The sequence below is a fragment of the Ursus americanus genome, chromosome 23 (genome assembly GCF_024610735.1).
Source record: "Ursus americanus isolate L20-20 chromosome 23, mUrsAme1.1.p, whole genome shotgun sequence".
NCBI classification, from domain to species: Eukaryota; Metazoa; Chordata; class Mammalia; order Carnivora; family Ursidae; genus Ursus; species Ursus americanus.
This window is the reverse complement of record NC_142149.1, coordinates 3,465,886-3,482,499: the sequence shown is the minus strand read 5'-3', so window position 1 is coordinate 3,482,499 and position 16,614 is coordinate 3,465,886. Positions and strand designations below refer to the sequence as shown.

Sequence of the window (16,614 nt, the reverse complement as noted above, 5' to 3'; positions counted from 1 at the left end):
AGGTTCCACTTCCGTGAGGTCCCCAGAGCGACAGAGAGAGAGCAGGATGGAGGCTGCCAGGGGCCGGGGGCTGGGAGCTGGGGAGGTGGTGCTGACTGGGGATGGAGTTTCCGTTCTACAAGATGGAAACTTCTGAAGACTGGTTGCACAACACTGTGAGTATCCGTAACGCTCCTGAACCGTACGCTTAGAACGATAAATTTTATTTTGCATGTACTTTACCATAATTAAAAATAAACATACAAATAGTTAATGGAAGTATCCTGACTTCCTGATTTCTGCTTACGGTACTCCTCTCTCCCGACTGACTTATGAAGTCTCACCACCAGTTTATGGCCTAGGACATTTTACTTTTTAAAAGATTTATTTTTAGAAAGAGAGGGGGAGAGAGAGTGGGAGGAGCAGCAGAGGGAGAGAGAGTCTCAAACAGACTCCGTGCTGAGTGCAGGGCTTGATCTCATGACCCTGATGTCACGACCAGAGCCGAAACCAAGAGTGGGACGCTCAACCGACTGAGCCCCCCAGGCGGCCTCGCCTAGATTTTAAAGGAATTTGCATACACAACGTGGGCCAGAAAGAGTGAAATTAGCCCATGGCTCACATAACTGATAGTCAACACAGAGAGGCCAGAGGCTCCTTCTAGCAAACTGCCAATGCGAACATTACTCTTCCAGTTTAAATTCTTTCCACACAGAAGCCACCCAGTCTCCTCCTTAGGAGGAAGGACAATTAATGATTTTGTTACCATTTTCTGCATCTTTAAGAAAAACTGTTCCCACCTCAGTCTTGGCTCTGGCTCATCTAACCACTGCCCGAATGACTCAAGCCTCCTTAGTCCAGAGGAGACGCTACCTGGGGTTGGGGTGGGAGGGGACACCTGCTGGGGGCTTTCCTCGCTAAGTAGTTCTGGGACCTTGGGCCAGCCACCACCTCACCCTGCCCCAACCGCACTGGGCCTGTCATCATCACGGCCCTTCTCAAATGAGAGGACATGTTTAAACAGCCCCACCGGCGCCCAGCTGGCTTCGACGGTGGAGCGCGTGACTCACGATCTCAGGGTTGTGAGTTTGACCCCCACGTTGGGTATAGAGATTACTTAAAAATAAAAGCTTCATTAAAAAAAAAACAAACAAACCCAAACAGCCCCATAAACTGTCTTAGAAAACACGAAGTATTCTATCATCTTACCTTAAACACGGAAGGGAACTGACACATTTTATCTAATGAATCCTAGAACTCCAGCAGTAACCAGCCAACCAAGGGGAAATGAGGTCAACTTTCAAGGTAGTAAAAGGGACAAAGTCATAAAATTGTATCCTAAAAGTTTGGTTTAGAAAAACAAAGTTAACATCTGCTTTCAGTAAAAGGTAAAAACTAGGAAACAATTGTTCAAAATCCCTCTCCACCTTTTGTAAAGCCTGGCAATGATAAGATCTGATCCAGCTGGAGTTTTGCAGCAGGATTCTTTCTGGTGTTCAGACTTCCAATCTCTGTCTGCAAAGCTGTTTTTGAGAGGATCACAGGAACGGAAAGCAGAGCTGGAACCAGCCCAACAGGGGAGAACCAGCTTCTCGCGCTGGCCTCCTCGACACAGATGCAGAGTGCTCAGGTCTCGGGGAAAGCCTGGGAATTCCCCACCCCCCAGACAGACCAACTCATCTGAGCTTGCCCCCCTTCTTCCTGAGGGAAGGGGCTCCAGGAATGCCCCGTGCCAGCTGCAGTCACCCCCCCCACCCCCGCACAGCTGTGTGGCCACACCCCTTTAAGTCCAGAACAGGGGCTTGGTGGGGGTTTTAAGAAATCAGTTCTCTCTCGCTTCACCTGTTCCTAAACCCTAATTGTATGCCAGCTCTTCATAAAACTCTTCATTTTTTGGCACACTAAAACATTCTCGGTCCTTCTAATTGCTGGAGTAGACCCCTAGGATCAAATGAAATGTGCAATTCCAACTCCTTTTCTGGGCAAACTGCTGAAAAGAGGGCTACCCATACCCAGGAATGGTTCCAAAGTACTCAGAGTCAAACAGAAACTCACGGGTGGGTCCAGAGGGGAGAGGACTGCCCTGCATCTGTCCCTCTGCTTCCTGATGTCCTATTTCTCACCTCGCCGAAGCAGCGCCACCAAAATGGGTGATCAGCTTGTTCCTGAACCTCAGGTCCAGAAGAAACCACACTGAGTATTTGAACATCTACCCCAAGAAGCCAGTGGAAAAACCCTAGGAGGAGAGAGCAGAATGCAAAACCACAAGGCAGTCATGCAGAGAGACAGCGGCGGCACGCGTCAGCTTGCTGCTGGGTGGAGAGGCTGGCAGCAAAGCATAATGGAGCGAGAGCCGCACAGTCCGCATGCCGCTCCGCAGGACGAGCTCCGCGCCATCCACCGGCCTCTTACCCAAGGCGAGTCCCCTCTCCTGCAGCCCCAGCGTCCCGGCAGCCGCCGTCAAAGCCTGGGCAGCTGGCAGCTCTCCGCTTCAGAGGCCATGGTGAGCCGGCCCCGCGACCCCACCGTCCCAGGCTCCCGGGCGCTCCCACAGCCCCAGGTGGCCGGAGGGATGCAGCAGGCACAGCATGTGTGCCGGCACAGCCAGGCCAGAGGAGGCCGCGAGGAAACAAAAGCCAAGTGGAAACCGAGGGTGGACAGGGAGCCGATCCTGGTGGGAAAGGCTGGCGGGGACAGAGATGGCCGCGCGGAGCTGCCGCCCGGCTGACACTTGGCGTGTGTGCCGCTCAGCTCAGCTCCTCGCAGGCGTATTTCCATGAATGCAATTACAGCCGGCCCCTCCTACTACCCCCCACGCGGCCTCCTGGGGGAGGGGTGCACCACTCGCTTGCAGGCTGCACTTGCTTTTCTCTACCCCCTAGAAGCAGAAGGCTGATGGCTGCTTCACTGGGAGGATGTTATTAACCCCTCCTTTAGATGCCCTCGCGCTACTGAGTGGATAAACGACAGGGCCGACCCACGGAGGGGAGGCTGTCCCATCACACTCAGCACTTGGCCGCCCCCTCCTCTTGCTCTGCACCCCAGGAGCAGGCAGTGATGCTGACCAGACTGCCCCTGTGCTCTGGGCCCAGGCCCAGGGTCTCCACACAGATGTGCTCTGGCCTTTCTAGCAGAGGGCTGGCCTCCCACTCGGTCCCCGGAGGTGGCAACATCACATTCCGGTACATTCCGGTACATTCCGGTTAGGAGGAGCTCGGCAGGTTGATCTCGGGGACATCAGACTTGGACCCCCAGGCCCCAGGACATGGATTCCATGTTAGACCAGAACACGAGATGACACGAGGCAGCTGCCTTTGACTAGTAAGGGAAGAGACGTCAGGTTTTTAAAAACAAGTGCCAAACAAGCAAAGGACAAAGAGAAGAGAAGCCACGACACCAGATCAGGGCTCTCTGACCTCAGCACCGCTGACCTTCTGCGGGGTCACTCTCCGTCACGGGCGGGTCCTGGGCAACACAGGATGTGGAGCTGCCCCCCCTGCACGCCAGGGCGCCCCCACCACCTCACCTCCAGAGGTGAGAACCAAAAGCGTCTCTAGACGCTGCCAATGTCCCCTGGAAGGCCAAACCGCCCTGCTTAAAAACCACGCCCCAGATCAACAACACAGGAGAAAACGAGGACTCCCCACGCCCTCCCGACTTCCAGTCTTTGGTCCTTAGGAAGCTGCTGAGAGGAGGCACCCCTGCAGGCCCGGCCCCACCCCACCCCTCACCATACTAACGTGGGTTCCATGCCCTGGGGATTCCTGGTCACCAGGACAGGCTCACCAGACCTGACCTAAAGAGCCCAACTCTGTAGCCTGGCCCATGGCTGTGGCCCGGCCTACGTCTCTGAAGAAACCGCCATAATGTAAACCATTTTATTTTTGTGTCAAAATGGCAGTTCTCGTCCATAAGAATCATAGCACGTCTATGAGAAATAAACCGCAAAATTATGTATGAATTCTTGTCTTTAGATGCAAAAGGAAACCAGCTTTCAACAGAGGTGCAGACTGCGAGTCCCCACCTGACACACGCCTGCCCGCCGGGGGAGGGAGCTCACTCCCAGCCCCTCTTCGTTTCCTTCTCGTGTTTAGGGGCTCACCCGCAGCATTCAAGAGCCCCCGCTCACAGGGAGACTCGGCGCCGGAGCGGCCAGGCTCCCCCCTCAGCTTACGCGTGCGGACTCTCACCTAAACACCTCAAGCCGCACCGCCTCCGTGTGTCTGCTCGCGGGGTTCACCAGCCGGCCATGCGCTGTCCTACCAGGGTCTGTCCCTCACATCTCTTACCCCAAGTGTCTAACCAGGGCTATGTCCCCCATTTTGAGGCAACATTACTGGGTTTTATGCAAGTACACACACAGCAGGGATTTACAGATCCCCGCAGGTGAGTGCCGACCTCTCACCGCCCGTGCAAGACTCGGTCAGCACGCACGCGGCTCACTGTGCCTCACTTCAGCACACCCACAACGACGGGGCAATCAGAGGATCCACAGCACGGCTTCACCTGCCGTGGGGGAACCTGGGAAAGGTTCAGCTTGAATCCAGGCCACAGGCGGCTGCAAGCAAAGCCCATAACAGTCAATTCTTAGCACAGACAATACGACCCAAGACATGAGCAGACAAGAAGTTAGAGGGAAAAGCTACCAACAGAAAGTCTGCCGCGTGGCCCTCCTCCTGTATAAAGACGACAGATGCTAAAATAAACAGCCCCATAGTCAAGCTCATGAAATCACAGTGATCAAAGACAAAGACCGCTCACAGGCGACCTAGTCATCTCAGGAAATCCACCAAGAGGGAAAACAAAAGTTTTCAAAATGGTTTTCTCAGACTGTTAATTCAACAATCTTAAAAAAAAAAAAAAAGTGTACGACCCATAAACAAGGCACCCTATTAGTTACTGTAGAAGATACAGATGGTAAAACAGGGTTTCAGCCCCCAAAGAGCTTACATGTTACTATTCTGAAGGAAAAAGAATCAGGCAGGTCCGTGCAAGGGCACTGGCAACAGGTGCTGTGAACATGGCGGCCACGTGCCAGAAGGCTCCACAAAGGAGCTGAGGCTGGAGCCTGCTCTGAAGGTTGGAGCCACGAAGGAGAGGGCACTCCAGGCTGGGGAGAGTGACAGTCGCATGGGGGAGAGGGGAGGACACTCTGGAAAGGTGAGGAGAAGCTGGAGCCACACTGTGTCCTCTGACTCTGACAAGACGACCTCTGGATCCTGCCCCTCCCAGTGGCTCCCAGCTCCAACCATCAAGCTGGCACGAGAGCGCCCTTGTGCAGAGCTCACGTCCTGCCCTCCTCTCTCCGGTGAGGCCTGGGGCACACGAAACCAGCCCCGGGGACCCTCCCCCAAGTGTGCAGGGGGAGTCTGCAGCACTTACTCTATTTGATCCACAACTTCTGAGGTGGAGATAAATTCCGATCTTTCAATTCATCAAGGGCCCAAATGTGCTAATCCTAGGCAGGGGCACTGCCAAGCCCCAGCTGACCTGGGCAGAGGCCCCACGCACCAGCATGCACAACGGGCAGAGAGCCTGGTTCTCAATCTCCCCCTTCTTGTCACCTGGCAACTGAGGCACAGAACTTGAACAGTTGTCCCCCATTCCTGACACTCCATTCCTGGCTCTCGGAACCAGACGCGGACCCTTATCGGAGCTGCCCGGGGTCCAGAGAAGGTTTTCTGAAGTCTGCGAGAAGCTGAGAAGGGGCTGGAGGCACCAGCCTGGGCGCCCAGCTTCTGCATCCCGGCAGGTCCTGGAAGCCGCTCACGGGCAGGGCGAAGCTGGGGCAGGCACAGAGGGCCCAGCCGCGGGGATGGGAGCCCCCTCCTAGGGCCCGCGCAGGCCCAGGGCCGTATGCATTCTGTTCTGAGAGGCTGCTCTCGAGGTTCTCCGCCTCCTGCCCTTTGCAGGGGGCGCGGCTGAGCCAGGAGCAGCGCTGCAGGGAGGACAGGGGTGAGGCGGCAGCAGGAGGTGGACAAAGCTCAGTGCCCCTTCAAGACCCCAGGTGGCACTCCTCCCTCTCCAAAATGAGCTTGGGAGGTGATGTGATCCATGAGGGGCTGGTGGGTTTGGCTGTGAATTCCTGACACCAGGGAGGTTTCTGGTGGCCTCCCTCCAGTACAAACAGATCCTCACCTCTTGGCTGTTATCCTGGGGGTATGATGTGATTGGTTTCTCGGGACAAATTCCCTTCTATCCCCAAACCCCCAGAGCCAGCATGTGGCAGGGCCCACCTCTCACACCGGGCAGAAGAGAATCACCAAGAACACAGGTGAGACCTGAGCAGAGGCGGGAAGACCCCAGCAGGGAGAGGTCTCTCCTCAGTGTGTATGTCCCAGGTCCTAAAAATACTACTTACATCACCAACAAGATTTTCACAGAAATGATACAAATAAAGTAATAATAAAGTCCTTACGAAACAGTTCATATAATAGTCCAGAGAAGTATGAAGGAGAAACGAGGTGACATACGGGAGTCACCCTGGAGACAGATGCACGAGGCTTGGTGACAGGAGACAGCACGGGGGACACTCGAGAGACGCTGACCCACCTGGCAGTGCCTCAGCTCACACGGTCTCAGGAAGAAAAAACACATAAATATAAAGAAAAGTGGGATTTTCAGCCCACGGTGGTGGGGCGATAAGCCAGCCAGCCACTTGGGGGAAGACGAAGCTGAAGGCCTACCTTATTTATATCAACATAAATTCTAGCTGAACCACAGATTTTAATGTAGAGAAAGAAACCATCAAAGTCTAGAATAAAGCATGGAGGACTGTGGTCATGGTCTTGGAGACCGTGTTTCCTGCGTTAAAATGAAAAGCTTTTTTTTTTTTTTTTAGATTTTATTTATTTAAGAGAGACAGAGACAGCCAGCAAGAGAGGGAACACAAGCAGGGGGAGTGGGAGAGGAAGACGCAGGCTCCCCAACAGGGAGCCCGATGCGGGGCTTGATCCCAGGACCGTGGGATCACGCCCCCAGCCGAAGGCAGACGCTTGATGACTGAGCCACCCAGGCTCCCCAAAATGAAAAGCTTCTGAGTGGAGAGTGAAGCCCGAGCCGCTGAAGGTAAAGAGCCAGGATGGCAAGTATGCAAAACGTGCCAATGAGAACACGAAGACCATACTGCTCTCCAGCAGTCGGGGGACCCTGACGAGGGCATGGGGGCACACGGGCGGCCAGGGGCGTGTAACCCGGCACCACCTTTCTGCCACACCAAAGCTCAAAAGCCACTTACCTTTCCATTCAGAACTTCCATTTAAGAATTGACCCAACCGACATCCTCCGGAAACTGCCAAAGTTAAGAACTACTTAAACACCATGTGGTCACAAGAAAGAAGGAGCTGATCTGTGAGTGATCATCTAGGAAATTCTCGAAGACATACTCGGCGCGACGGGCAACCATGGAACAGCAGGTGCACACACAGACTCTGCGAGGGGCACACCTGAGGCTGGACGCGGCCCCTCCTCAGGGACGAGGGGCGGGGACGGCTCATGGTCTGCCTTTCTGCATGGCGGGGTCCACATCTAAGGCAACATTTTGCTTGTTTGTTTGTTTGTTTTTAAGATTTTATTTTTTAGTCAGAATGAGAGAGAGAGAGAGCACGAGCGGAGGGGAGGGGAAGAGGGAGAAGCAGGCTCCCCCACTGAGCAAGGAGCCCAACTCGGGACTCAATCCCGGGACCCTGGGATCATGACCTCAGCTGAAGGCAGACGCTTTACCAACTGAGCAGCCCAGGTGTCCTTAAGGCACCATTTTACACTGATGTTTCTATTCGGAGAAAATATGGAAATGCCACCAGCCATTTACCCCAAAATATTTGCTCAGACTGATGCCTAAACATCTCTTTTGTGGAAAGAGCACACTGGGATCCCGTTCTAAGGCCTTCTTAGCGCCTGCTGTAACTATGCCATTCGGCCGTGGTTTAGACGGGGGACTCCGCCTGAAGTCTACGCATCAGCACCCTGAACTCCTGACACCAGAAAGAAAGGAGATGCAGAAAAGCCACTGACTAGGAAAGGAAATTTACTGGCTCCTTCTCAGGTCAGAAGCGGGAGCTTTCGTGACTGTGCTGTGCAGTAAGGAATGGGTTCTTTTCTTAAGGAAGTTGTGGGGGGCATACTGGGGTTAGTGCTGGCCCCCAGCAGAGCTGACCCGCCTGTCTCCACCTCCCCCAGCGTGTCACCCGCGTCTACGGGGCCAGGCACCGCACGTCCTCGGGAGACGCGCACAGGAGGTCATGAGCTCGCCGTGCCCTAGCAGTGCTCTTGAACGTGAGCTCCCGGCTGAGTGTAACGTCCCTCTGGGAGCCGCAGTGACAGTGCTCGCCGGCAGAGGTGACTGGGCTAGACCCGGTCCCTTCCGAGGCTGCCCGAGTCCGAGACCACACTGCGTTTAAGGACTGTCCCAGCTGCAGCTCCTCAGGGGGCAAACAGGAGAGGCCCCCAGCAGCTACAAGAATCTGTTTCTAACAAGGAAATCTCAGCCAAGTGGACAACAAACAGACGAGGAGCGGAGGGGAGAACGATGTGAATCTAGTCCCACTGCCTTTGGAGGGTTGTCCAAATGCGTGGGGAAAGTGAGAATCTGATATTTTAAAACATTTCCAGAAGGTCTAGCCCTCCGTCCTTCAACCAGAAGCAAACCGAATGCAGGGTCAAAGCCCCCACCACAAACATACTTCAGTGAACCTTCCAGAACCACAGAGAGGGTTGTTGACAACTGCAACGTCTCCCGCTTCCTAGGCCTTGTCCTCGCCTCCACTGACCACTCTGTGTGCTGATGAGGGCCCGCCAAGACCCCCAATACCTGCCTTTTCTTCCTACCAGTGCTGGCTCCTGAGACCACCCCACCCGTCTGCTGGACCTGGTGCCTGAGCACCGGCAGCCAGGCCTGTGCTTTGGTATTCTGCAAGAGGTCGAGACCTCGGAAGGCACAGAAAGGCTCAGGCAACAGAGACAGGTCCGCTTCGTCAGAGGAGCAGAACCCAAGCCTCATTTCTGCTCACCTTTGTAAAAAAAGGGAAGGGAGGTTCTCATCCTCTTATGACGACACTGTGAGCATTCATGTCTGGTGTGCTCACGGGAGGGCCTGTGACATTCAGACCAGAGCGCGTCCCCTTCAACACCTGTCACAGCAGATGGCAATGCAGGTCTGCTGGGGAGCGCTCCTGCTTCAACATAAAGACGGTACTGCGACTCTGCAAAACACAAACTCAACCCACAAGGAAGGGGGCGAGAAATATCTGCGGGAATATTAATTTCTAGTTATGGCACTTCAGCTTGCCCTCTTCCTGCACGCCTCACGCTAAGTGGTTTGTCCAACACAAGGCCGGCACAATCACGGGGATGCGCTAAGAGGATGGGATGAGGCGGTAAGTCAGCGGCAGGGGTCGTAGTTTAGCGGTCACCTGAGAATCCAGTATCCTAGTGGAGAGGCACTCTACTTAATTCTATCCCACACATCTTCCTATAAATAATAGGATTTTTACACTCACATAGAATCTCACAGCTTAAAATGTTTCTTTTTTGTTTCCATTTTTATTTGAACTAGACAACAAAGTCCAGCCATGAACTCTGCATATTTCCTGACAATGAACAAGGCACCGTTACTTGCAGTTTTATAGATGAGGTAGGACTCAATAAGTAGAAACACTCTACTAACAGAGCCCCATTCAAACTCACTGGCTGAGTCCTTAACTCTTTACTTTCTATTCTGGGATAATCAAACTCACGTCAGCTCAGTGTTTACTGAGCACCTGCCTATGCTTACCCTGTGCTCAGAGTTCAGATTTTAACAGCTCTAGCCCCTGCCCTGCACAGAACACCAAGGCCAGAGGGGTGGCACACGGGCCTGGAGCTGTTGCACCGGTGGCCACTGGGGCCATGCACCCATGACACTCGGGGACACCCGGGGACACCAAGAGTCTCAGGTCAAGCCTCTGAGCCAGGACTTGGAAGGACAAATGGATTCCCCAAATGGAGAAGCAGAGACCAATGTGGATGCACATACGAAGCAAGGGGAGGAGGCCGGGAAGCGGCTGGGTGCCTGGGGACAGGGAGCACACCTGGGGGACAGGGAGCACACCTGGGGGTCAGGGAAGCGGCCAGGTGCCTGGGGACAGGGAGCACACCTGGGGGACAGGGAGCACACCTGGGGATCAGGGAAGCGGCCAGGTGCCTGGGGACAGGGAGCACACCTGGGGGCCAGGGCCCAGGATGCATCAGGACTGGGCCAGCACCCGAGAGAGAGCCCAGCATCAGCTTGTGAGGGCCTCGTGTTCCACACGCCAGGGAGCTTGCGTTCCAGCCCAAAGAAAAGGTTCAAGGGCGAATCAAGGGGGACTAAGCACTGAAAAGATCGAAGTTGCTGGAAACCAGCGTCCGGTGGCGAAGACCCTGCTTGCTTCTCACTTACACCTGCACAACACTGGAATGGAAACCGAGGAGCGCAGGCACCACACAAGGGCAGAGGCAAAAAGCATCTGTAATTTCCAGGTTATGGATCTGAGATTAGTGCAGCAGGAAAAGAGCTCACTCCTTCAGAGACATTTTCAACAACCCTCACTTACCCTTTCCTAGCTGTGCTCTTCAGGCTCTGCGGACCTAGGAAGGGCGGCTCTGTGAGGAGCGGAACGCTGACGCTCACCTCTCTGCCCTGGGACCTTGGGGAACCTGCCAGAGCCAAGTCCATTTGCTCCCTTCACTGTTACGCCTGCCCGAGTGCCATTTCTGCTTCTCATCGTGATCCCTACGGGATCTGTTTCAGCGGCAGTTAAAAGGGCAACGCTGACCTCCCTAGTCCCAAACAGATGACAGGACAAAGCACTCCTGGGAGGGGTGAGGGAAATGAGAGCGGCCAGCAGTTCCTGAAGGTGACTCATTCCAAGCAAAGCTGCCCAGGAATCCGGTCTCTGAACTCCGAGCTCTGAGTTCCCAGCCCCAAGATGGCGCCCCACTCTCGTCGCACCCAGTGAGCGCTGCAGGTGGGATGCCAGGGCCCCCAAGACAGCTGGAGGCCGATGACACAGGACCCCCTGAGTCAGCCTCCCAAGTGACTCTTCAGCGGGGTCTCCTGTGGGTCTGAGGCCAGGCTCCCCGGGAAGGAGCAGCAGCACGCAAGGGGGAACACGCGGCACGGTGAGCGGGGGTCACGGTCTGCCTGGGCCAGGCTCACACCTACTGTCCTGAATCATCAGTAAAGCGTCCTCTTCCTCTGCTCCAAAGTATCTCCTTTCCCAAGAGAGACCCTGGCGACTGTGGATGCACCTGGCAGATACACCTCCCACATGGGTGGTTCGAGGCTAACGCAGAACCGCCTCTCTCTGCTGCCCCTCCCCCATGCAGACTAGTATTATCCAAGTCACCCCATAGATATCGTCCAAGATAAGCTGCACTTAGAGGTGAAACTTGAAAATGTATTTTATAGTGAACCAGATAAGGAAAAGCATAAAACGTCCCCCCAAAACTTGTTATAATTTTCCCAGAATCTATCTGAAATACAGTGTAATACTTATTTCAACTTACTCCTATCATTCATCACTAACTGCGAAGCAGGACAGTTTGCTGCTTCGTCTCACGGCATTAAAACATCGCCATCTAGTGCAGCCCTCACAAAATATACACACGTCCGTGCGCGAAACTCCCGGGACTCGAGCGTCTCGGAGCCCCGACTCAGGGGCGCTCCCAGCGTTCTCTTCCAGGGCCCGCAGGGGCTTATAGCCCCAGTCTGTCAGCCCTTCTCTCAGAGCTTCACTGTGTGCTGTGTGGGTGCGGAGACGGTGAAGGAGGTCTACAGACACCACGGGGCCCCGCCAGTCTCTACCAACACGGAAAGAGGAAGGTCACATTAACTCTGTGCATTCCCTCCGACTCATTTCATAAAGACGGATGCCTCGGGGGTGCTGCCAGCCTGGGCTCTGACGGCCACACTTCTCACCGTCACACTCACTCTGGGGGCGTGCGACCCCCCTGAGCTCCGGGCGGACTGTACTCAGAGTCAGGAAGCAGATACATCACTGAGGACACAGGCTCTTCGCAGGGTGATGGTTACTGAAAAGCCGAGACTGGGGCTGGGGCGGGGGGCGGGCACTTCTTTGGTTTGAAAACACACCGAGTTACACGCAGGCACACACAAGCCTCGGCTCCCGAACCACGAACGCACTCCCCAGTCATTCTCCTGAGAACAGTAAGAGAAAAGCCAGAGAGGGGTGGCGGCTGCTCCCCGAAAGGCAGTAAAACTGTCATCACAGGAGGTCACGTACGGATCAAGAGCGCCGCAACCCCTGCTCCGAACACCCAGGCGGGACTGGGACTCACCGTCCTCCTCCGCGGTTTGAAGGACCATCTCTTCCCGTCACAGCAGGACCCTGAAGGCTGCTGGATGTTATTCTTCAAAGGAGAACTGCACAGAGTTTCCCCGGGTGGGGGGCCGGGTGGGGCCAGGAATACCTGTGGGCCGTCTGCCACCCGGACAGCTCAGCGCTCCTTCCGGGACAGGGGAACCAATGAGCCTCCAGCGGCAGAGGCGTCACGGCCACCACCCAGTTCCTGAAGTCGAGCCCAAGGAGCTCTGAGTAGTTAACCGCCTCCTCCCTGGAAGCCCTGGGCTCCAGTCCGAGGGGTCGGGCGACGGCACCTGCAGTCTTCCCTGGATTCAGCCAGGGCCGCGGACAGAGCTGGCTGTCCTTTCTCTCTCCACTTTGCGAACACTTTCTTAGAACAGAATCACGTAAAGTCCCAGGGCTCACAAGGAGGTAACAGCCACTTCCGACGACAATGACTAAGAGATCGCAATCGTTACGGTATGCTATGAGGTCACAGGCTAAAAGGAGAAGGCAGATTTGAGAGGGACAGAAAGTCCAAGGGCAACATTTCCAATAGAAGTTCAATTTTATCTCCATTCTATTTTCTACTGCATTGTACCAAACTGTTTGTTTCCACATACTCTTATTATAGTCACGGTGACACATGACTGTTGTTGAAATCAGATTAACAAGTAATGGGAGGAAAAGCCTTAACCCCAACACCCAGGGATAACCACTGATGAAATTTTGGTATACATTATTAATATTTTTCCAGATTTCTGTTCTATGTATTACACTCTCATTCTGCTTCTGCCTCGCCCTCTGTGTATACACACATTCACAAATATACCTTTGATCTCCGTATATTTCCTATATCTTATATGTGATCCCTATAACAATCATGTCATATAATATATAACAGAGATGTATTTATCTCTCTCAAGATGTACTTATGTTTTCTCAAGAAATAGGTACATAGAGGGAAATAAATATGTATCTATAGAGAAACACATAAACAGAACCTGGATATTTTATATGCTTTTTTTATAACCAGCCATTTTTCACTTACGACAAACATTTTTCCATGACTGTAAATGGAGACTGATGACATTTTCTATCATCCATGCTACAGACCGAGTATCTAACCGACCCCCTACCGTAAGACTTTTAAGTGGTTTCAAGTTCTCCTGCCAATCTCAACACCCACGTGCACACACTCTGGGGCATCTCTGATCGTCCCCTGAACCAACGTTCTCAGAGCAGAGCTGCCGGCTCCAGCTCCAGCCTCCACGTGTTCCTGGGAGGGCCTACAGGGTCCCCGCCTCAGTCACTTCTCCTTACAAGTGACAAATAAAACAACGTGTGCCTAGGGCATCATTGCTGTAGGTCACATTTTCCGGGTGCACACTTTGTGCCCATGGCTGACTCACCTAATTCCGGGAGCGCCCTGTGAGGGGTTCTCTTTGGCCCCGATTCATGGGAGGGGAAAGGGAGGCCCAGAGGCGTCACAGGGCTTGCCCGAAGTCTGAAACCTGGCATTGAACCAAGGAGTCTGGCCGCAGGGCCCACGCCCTAGCTGGTTCCCCTGCTGGACCCCCTCCCCACTCCCCCCAACTGGTTCTGGTTGTGCGGGCCCCTCCCCACAACAGGTGTGCAGGAGGCCTGGGCCTGCCATCCTGAGGCCAGGCCCGCAGGTAAAATGCAAACGTCTCTACAGCAAGACACCAGCGCGAGGCTTCCAGCCACGCTCTGGCCATGGCCACAGATGCCTCAAGGGCAGTGGCCTCAGCCCACAGTTTCCCTTCTTGCCTAATAATAAATAAATAGGCAAACATACTTTTTAAAAACCACTCTGCTTTGCAGAGTCAACTGACAGAAACCCAACTTCTTACCTTTAGTTTAGTATTTCAAAATCAGAGTTAATGCTTTCTCCTTTGCGTATCCTTCTGTAACGAGTGCCAGGCCAAGTCCCATCCAGCCCCATTTCAAAATCTAAGTTTAATTATTCCCAAATCATCATTTCTACCCCCTGGTGCCAGGGCCGGTCTCTGATGCTAATCCCAGCTTTTAAGAGGTCAGGTCACTTCTACTTTCCACCTACTGTCAGGCAGTAGGGCGCCTCTCTGGAACAGGTGTCCAAAGGCAGGCCCACCTGGCCACTGGGCACGGACACGTACCCCCCTTCACAGACACTGCCCAGGTCTGCCACCTCCCCGACAGGACAAACTTCATTTCCGTGAGTCTGAGCAGCAAAAAATGGTGGCTACAGTCTACACTGACCTGATGACTAGTGGTGCAGATGCTTCTTTCAGACAGTTTGTGGTATTTCCTCTTTTATGAAGTGCTTATTCATACCCTTTACCCACTTTCCTATTGGTTATTTTTCCTTATTGGTTTGCAGATTACGAATTCATTGTATTAAATGTTGTCACCTTTTCTCACAACCTGTCACTGGTTTTTATCAGCACGTGTGTTATCTTTGCCTTACAGAAGTTTCTGTGTGTTACAAGCAGGTCTGTAATCGCTTCCTCCATTGGCTTCTCTCAGCATTCGCTGAGCACGCAGTGTGGGCACCCCACAGAGTGTGGGGACCAGAGATGCACCAGAGGACCACGGCACCCGCCCTCACGCCGCTTACACTCTACTGGGAGCTGCGGAGGGCAGGGCAGCGAGGAGCAAAATACACGAGCAAAATATGCTCGAAGAGAAATGCCACGTGGGGCTGGGGGGGCACGTGGTCGGGGCTGGCTGGCTGCTCCTGGCCGGGGCAGCTGCGGCAGAGCCAACGGCAGCTGGAGGGGACGGCAAGGCGGGGGTGGGGGGGAGGGCTGTCGAGGGCCTCGCTGGCTATTTTAAGGGCTGGCTTCCACCATGGGTGAGATGGGGAGCCACTGCCGGGGCTGGAACAGAGTGGAGGACCGGACCTCCTTTGTGATGAGAGCACTCCGGCTGCTGGCTGACAACAGATGCAGGGCAGCAGGGCCAGAAGCTTCATCCGGGCGAGAGATGATGGCGGCTTACGCAGACAGTGATCGGATTCCTGTTCTGTTTACTTCTAAGGCAGCGCCAAGCACTTGCCGATGGAGTCCTCATGCGTGTGAAAGAAGTCAAGGATGGCTGAGCACTCTGGCCTGGGCACGCAGAAGGAGGTAGACAGCATCTTCCAGGTGGCAGGCCGCCGACAGGGTCCCCACCGCACGGCGCAGGGCGCGCCTCAGCCTCCCCGCCCGTCCTGCCCTGCGGCTCTGGACCCAGCAACTCTCAGCCCTGGCCCGCTCCGCGCCGCGGCTCTCACTGCCACGCGGCCCAGTTCACGTCTCACACGAGGGATTCCCCATGGCTCCCACATATCTATCACCCCTGGGTGGGGAGAGCGGGCGCCACACCGCCTCCTGTGTGATTGCCGCTCTCCCACCGCGGGTGCGACAGGTTAGGCTGTTAGAAGAGGAAGCAGGGATGAAGAGCCAGGTCCGCAGCTCCTTAAAACAGAAGTTTAACCACCAAAGCACCAAATTACATGTCTGACTCACTCATAAGGAAAGTGACTTCAACACTTATCATCCAGATCTTGGCATGCTTGTCAGATCGCAAGTGGGTGCTACTTACCATCACGTCAGCCAACAGGCACACACCGGGCCTTCCTGGGCGAACGGAAACAAATTACCAGCCTCTCACCAGGCACAGCTACAGCCTCGATCCCAAAGAGAGTGCGTAGGATTGTAACACAGCTCTTTCAACGGCCGCCGTGCCCAAGTTCAAGGGACACTATGAAGTCCCTAGAAGAACAACGGCATACTACAAAAGCAGGACAGTCCCCCAGGCTTCAGAGCCGTCGGAGGATGAGATGGGAGGCAGAGAGACTGGCTCAGGCGCCATGATCAGCATTAAACCAACAAAGTGGAAGACAACACTAGAGCTACTCATAGTAAAATCACACATATGGGCACTTGGATGGCAGGTGTTTTGACTCAAGACATTTTATGTTTTCAATTAATAAAATACCTTAAATAGCCTTAATCCTTCACCCCACCCTCATCTTTTCTGGTGACTGTTAAGAACGTGCAAACAGGTAACGGTTTACAATGACGCTGGGCAAAAATGTACGGGAGCCCCCATGTGACGTTCCGGGCCGTTCTTTTTCTCAGCACGGTACCTACATCATCAGTCGTAATCCCGAGGACACAGAGTACACTCCAAGTGTGAGGCCGGAGAGTTAACTGAGAGATTGGCTACAAAAGTCAGGGTGCAGTCTGGGGAGCCTCCCAAGCGGTGGTGAAGCTCCCCAGTGTTAGCAAGGGGCTCCCTACCAGTGCCAGGCCTGCGGGAGGAG

The 16,614-nt window shown here is 54.2% G+C and overlaps 1 protein-coding gene across 3 annotated transcripts in view; it reads right to left on the bottom strand.

Annotated features, from left to right (window-relative positions):
* The window catches only part of CYTH1 (cytohesin 1), a 77,341-nt gene that overhangs the window by 28,251 nt on the left and 32,476 nt on the right, over positions 1–16,614 (bottom strand). Inside the window, exon 1 of one of the 3 annotated variants that reach the window (XM_087854038.1) lies at positions 12,298–13,188. The exons of 1 other annotated variant lie outside the window; for it this stretch is intronic. In XM_087854038.1, the coding sequence (XP_087710164.1) occupies positions 12,298–12,325 (28 nt within the window). In that variant the 5' untranslated portion in view covers positions 12,326–13,188. Of the gene's footprint in view, positions 1–10,550; positions 10,941–12,297; positions 13,189–16,614 lie in introns of those variants that run through there. One more of the 3 variants, XM_045814602.2, reaches the window with a different exon arrangement.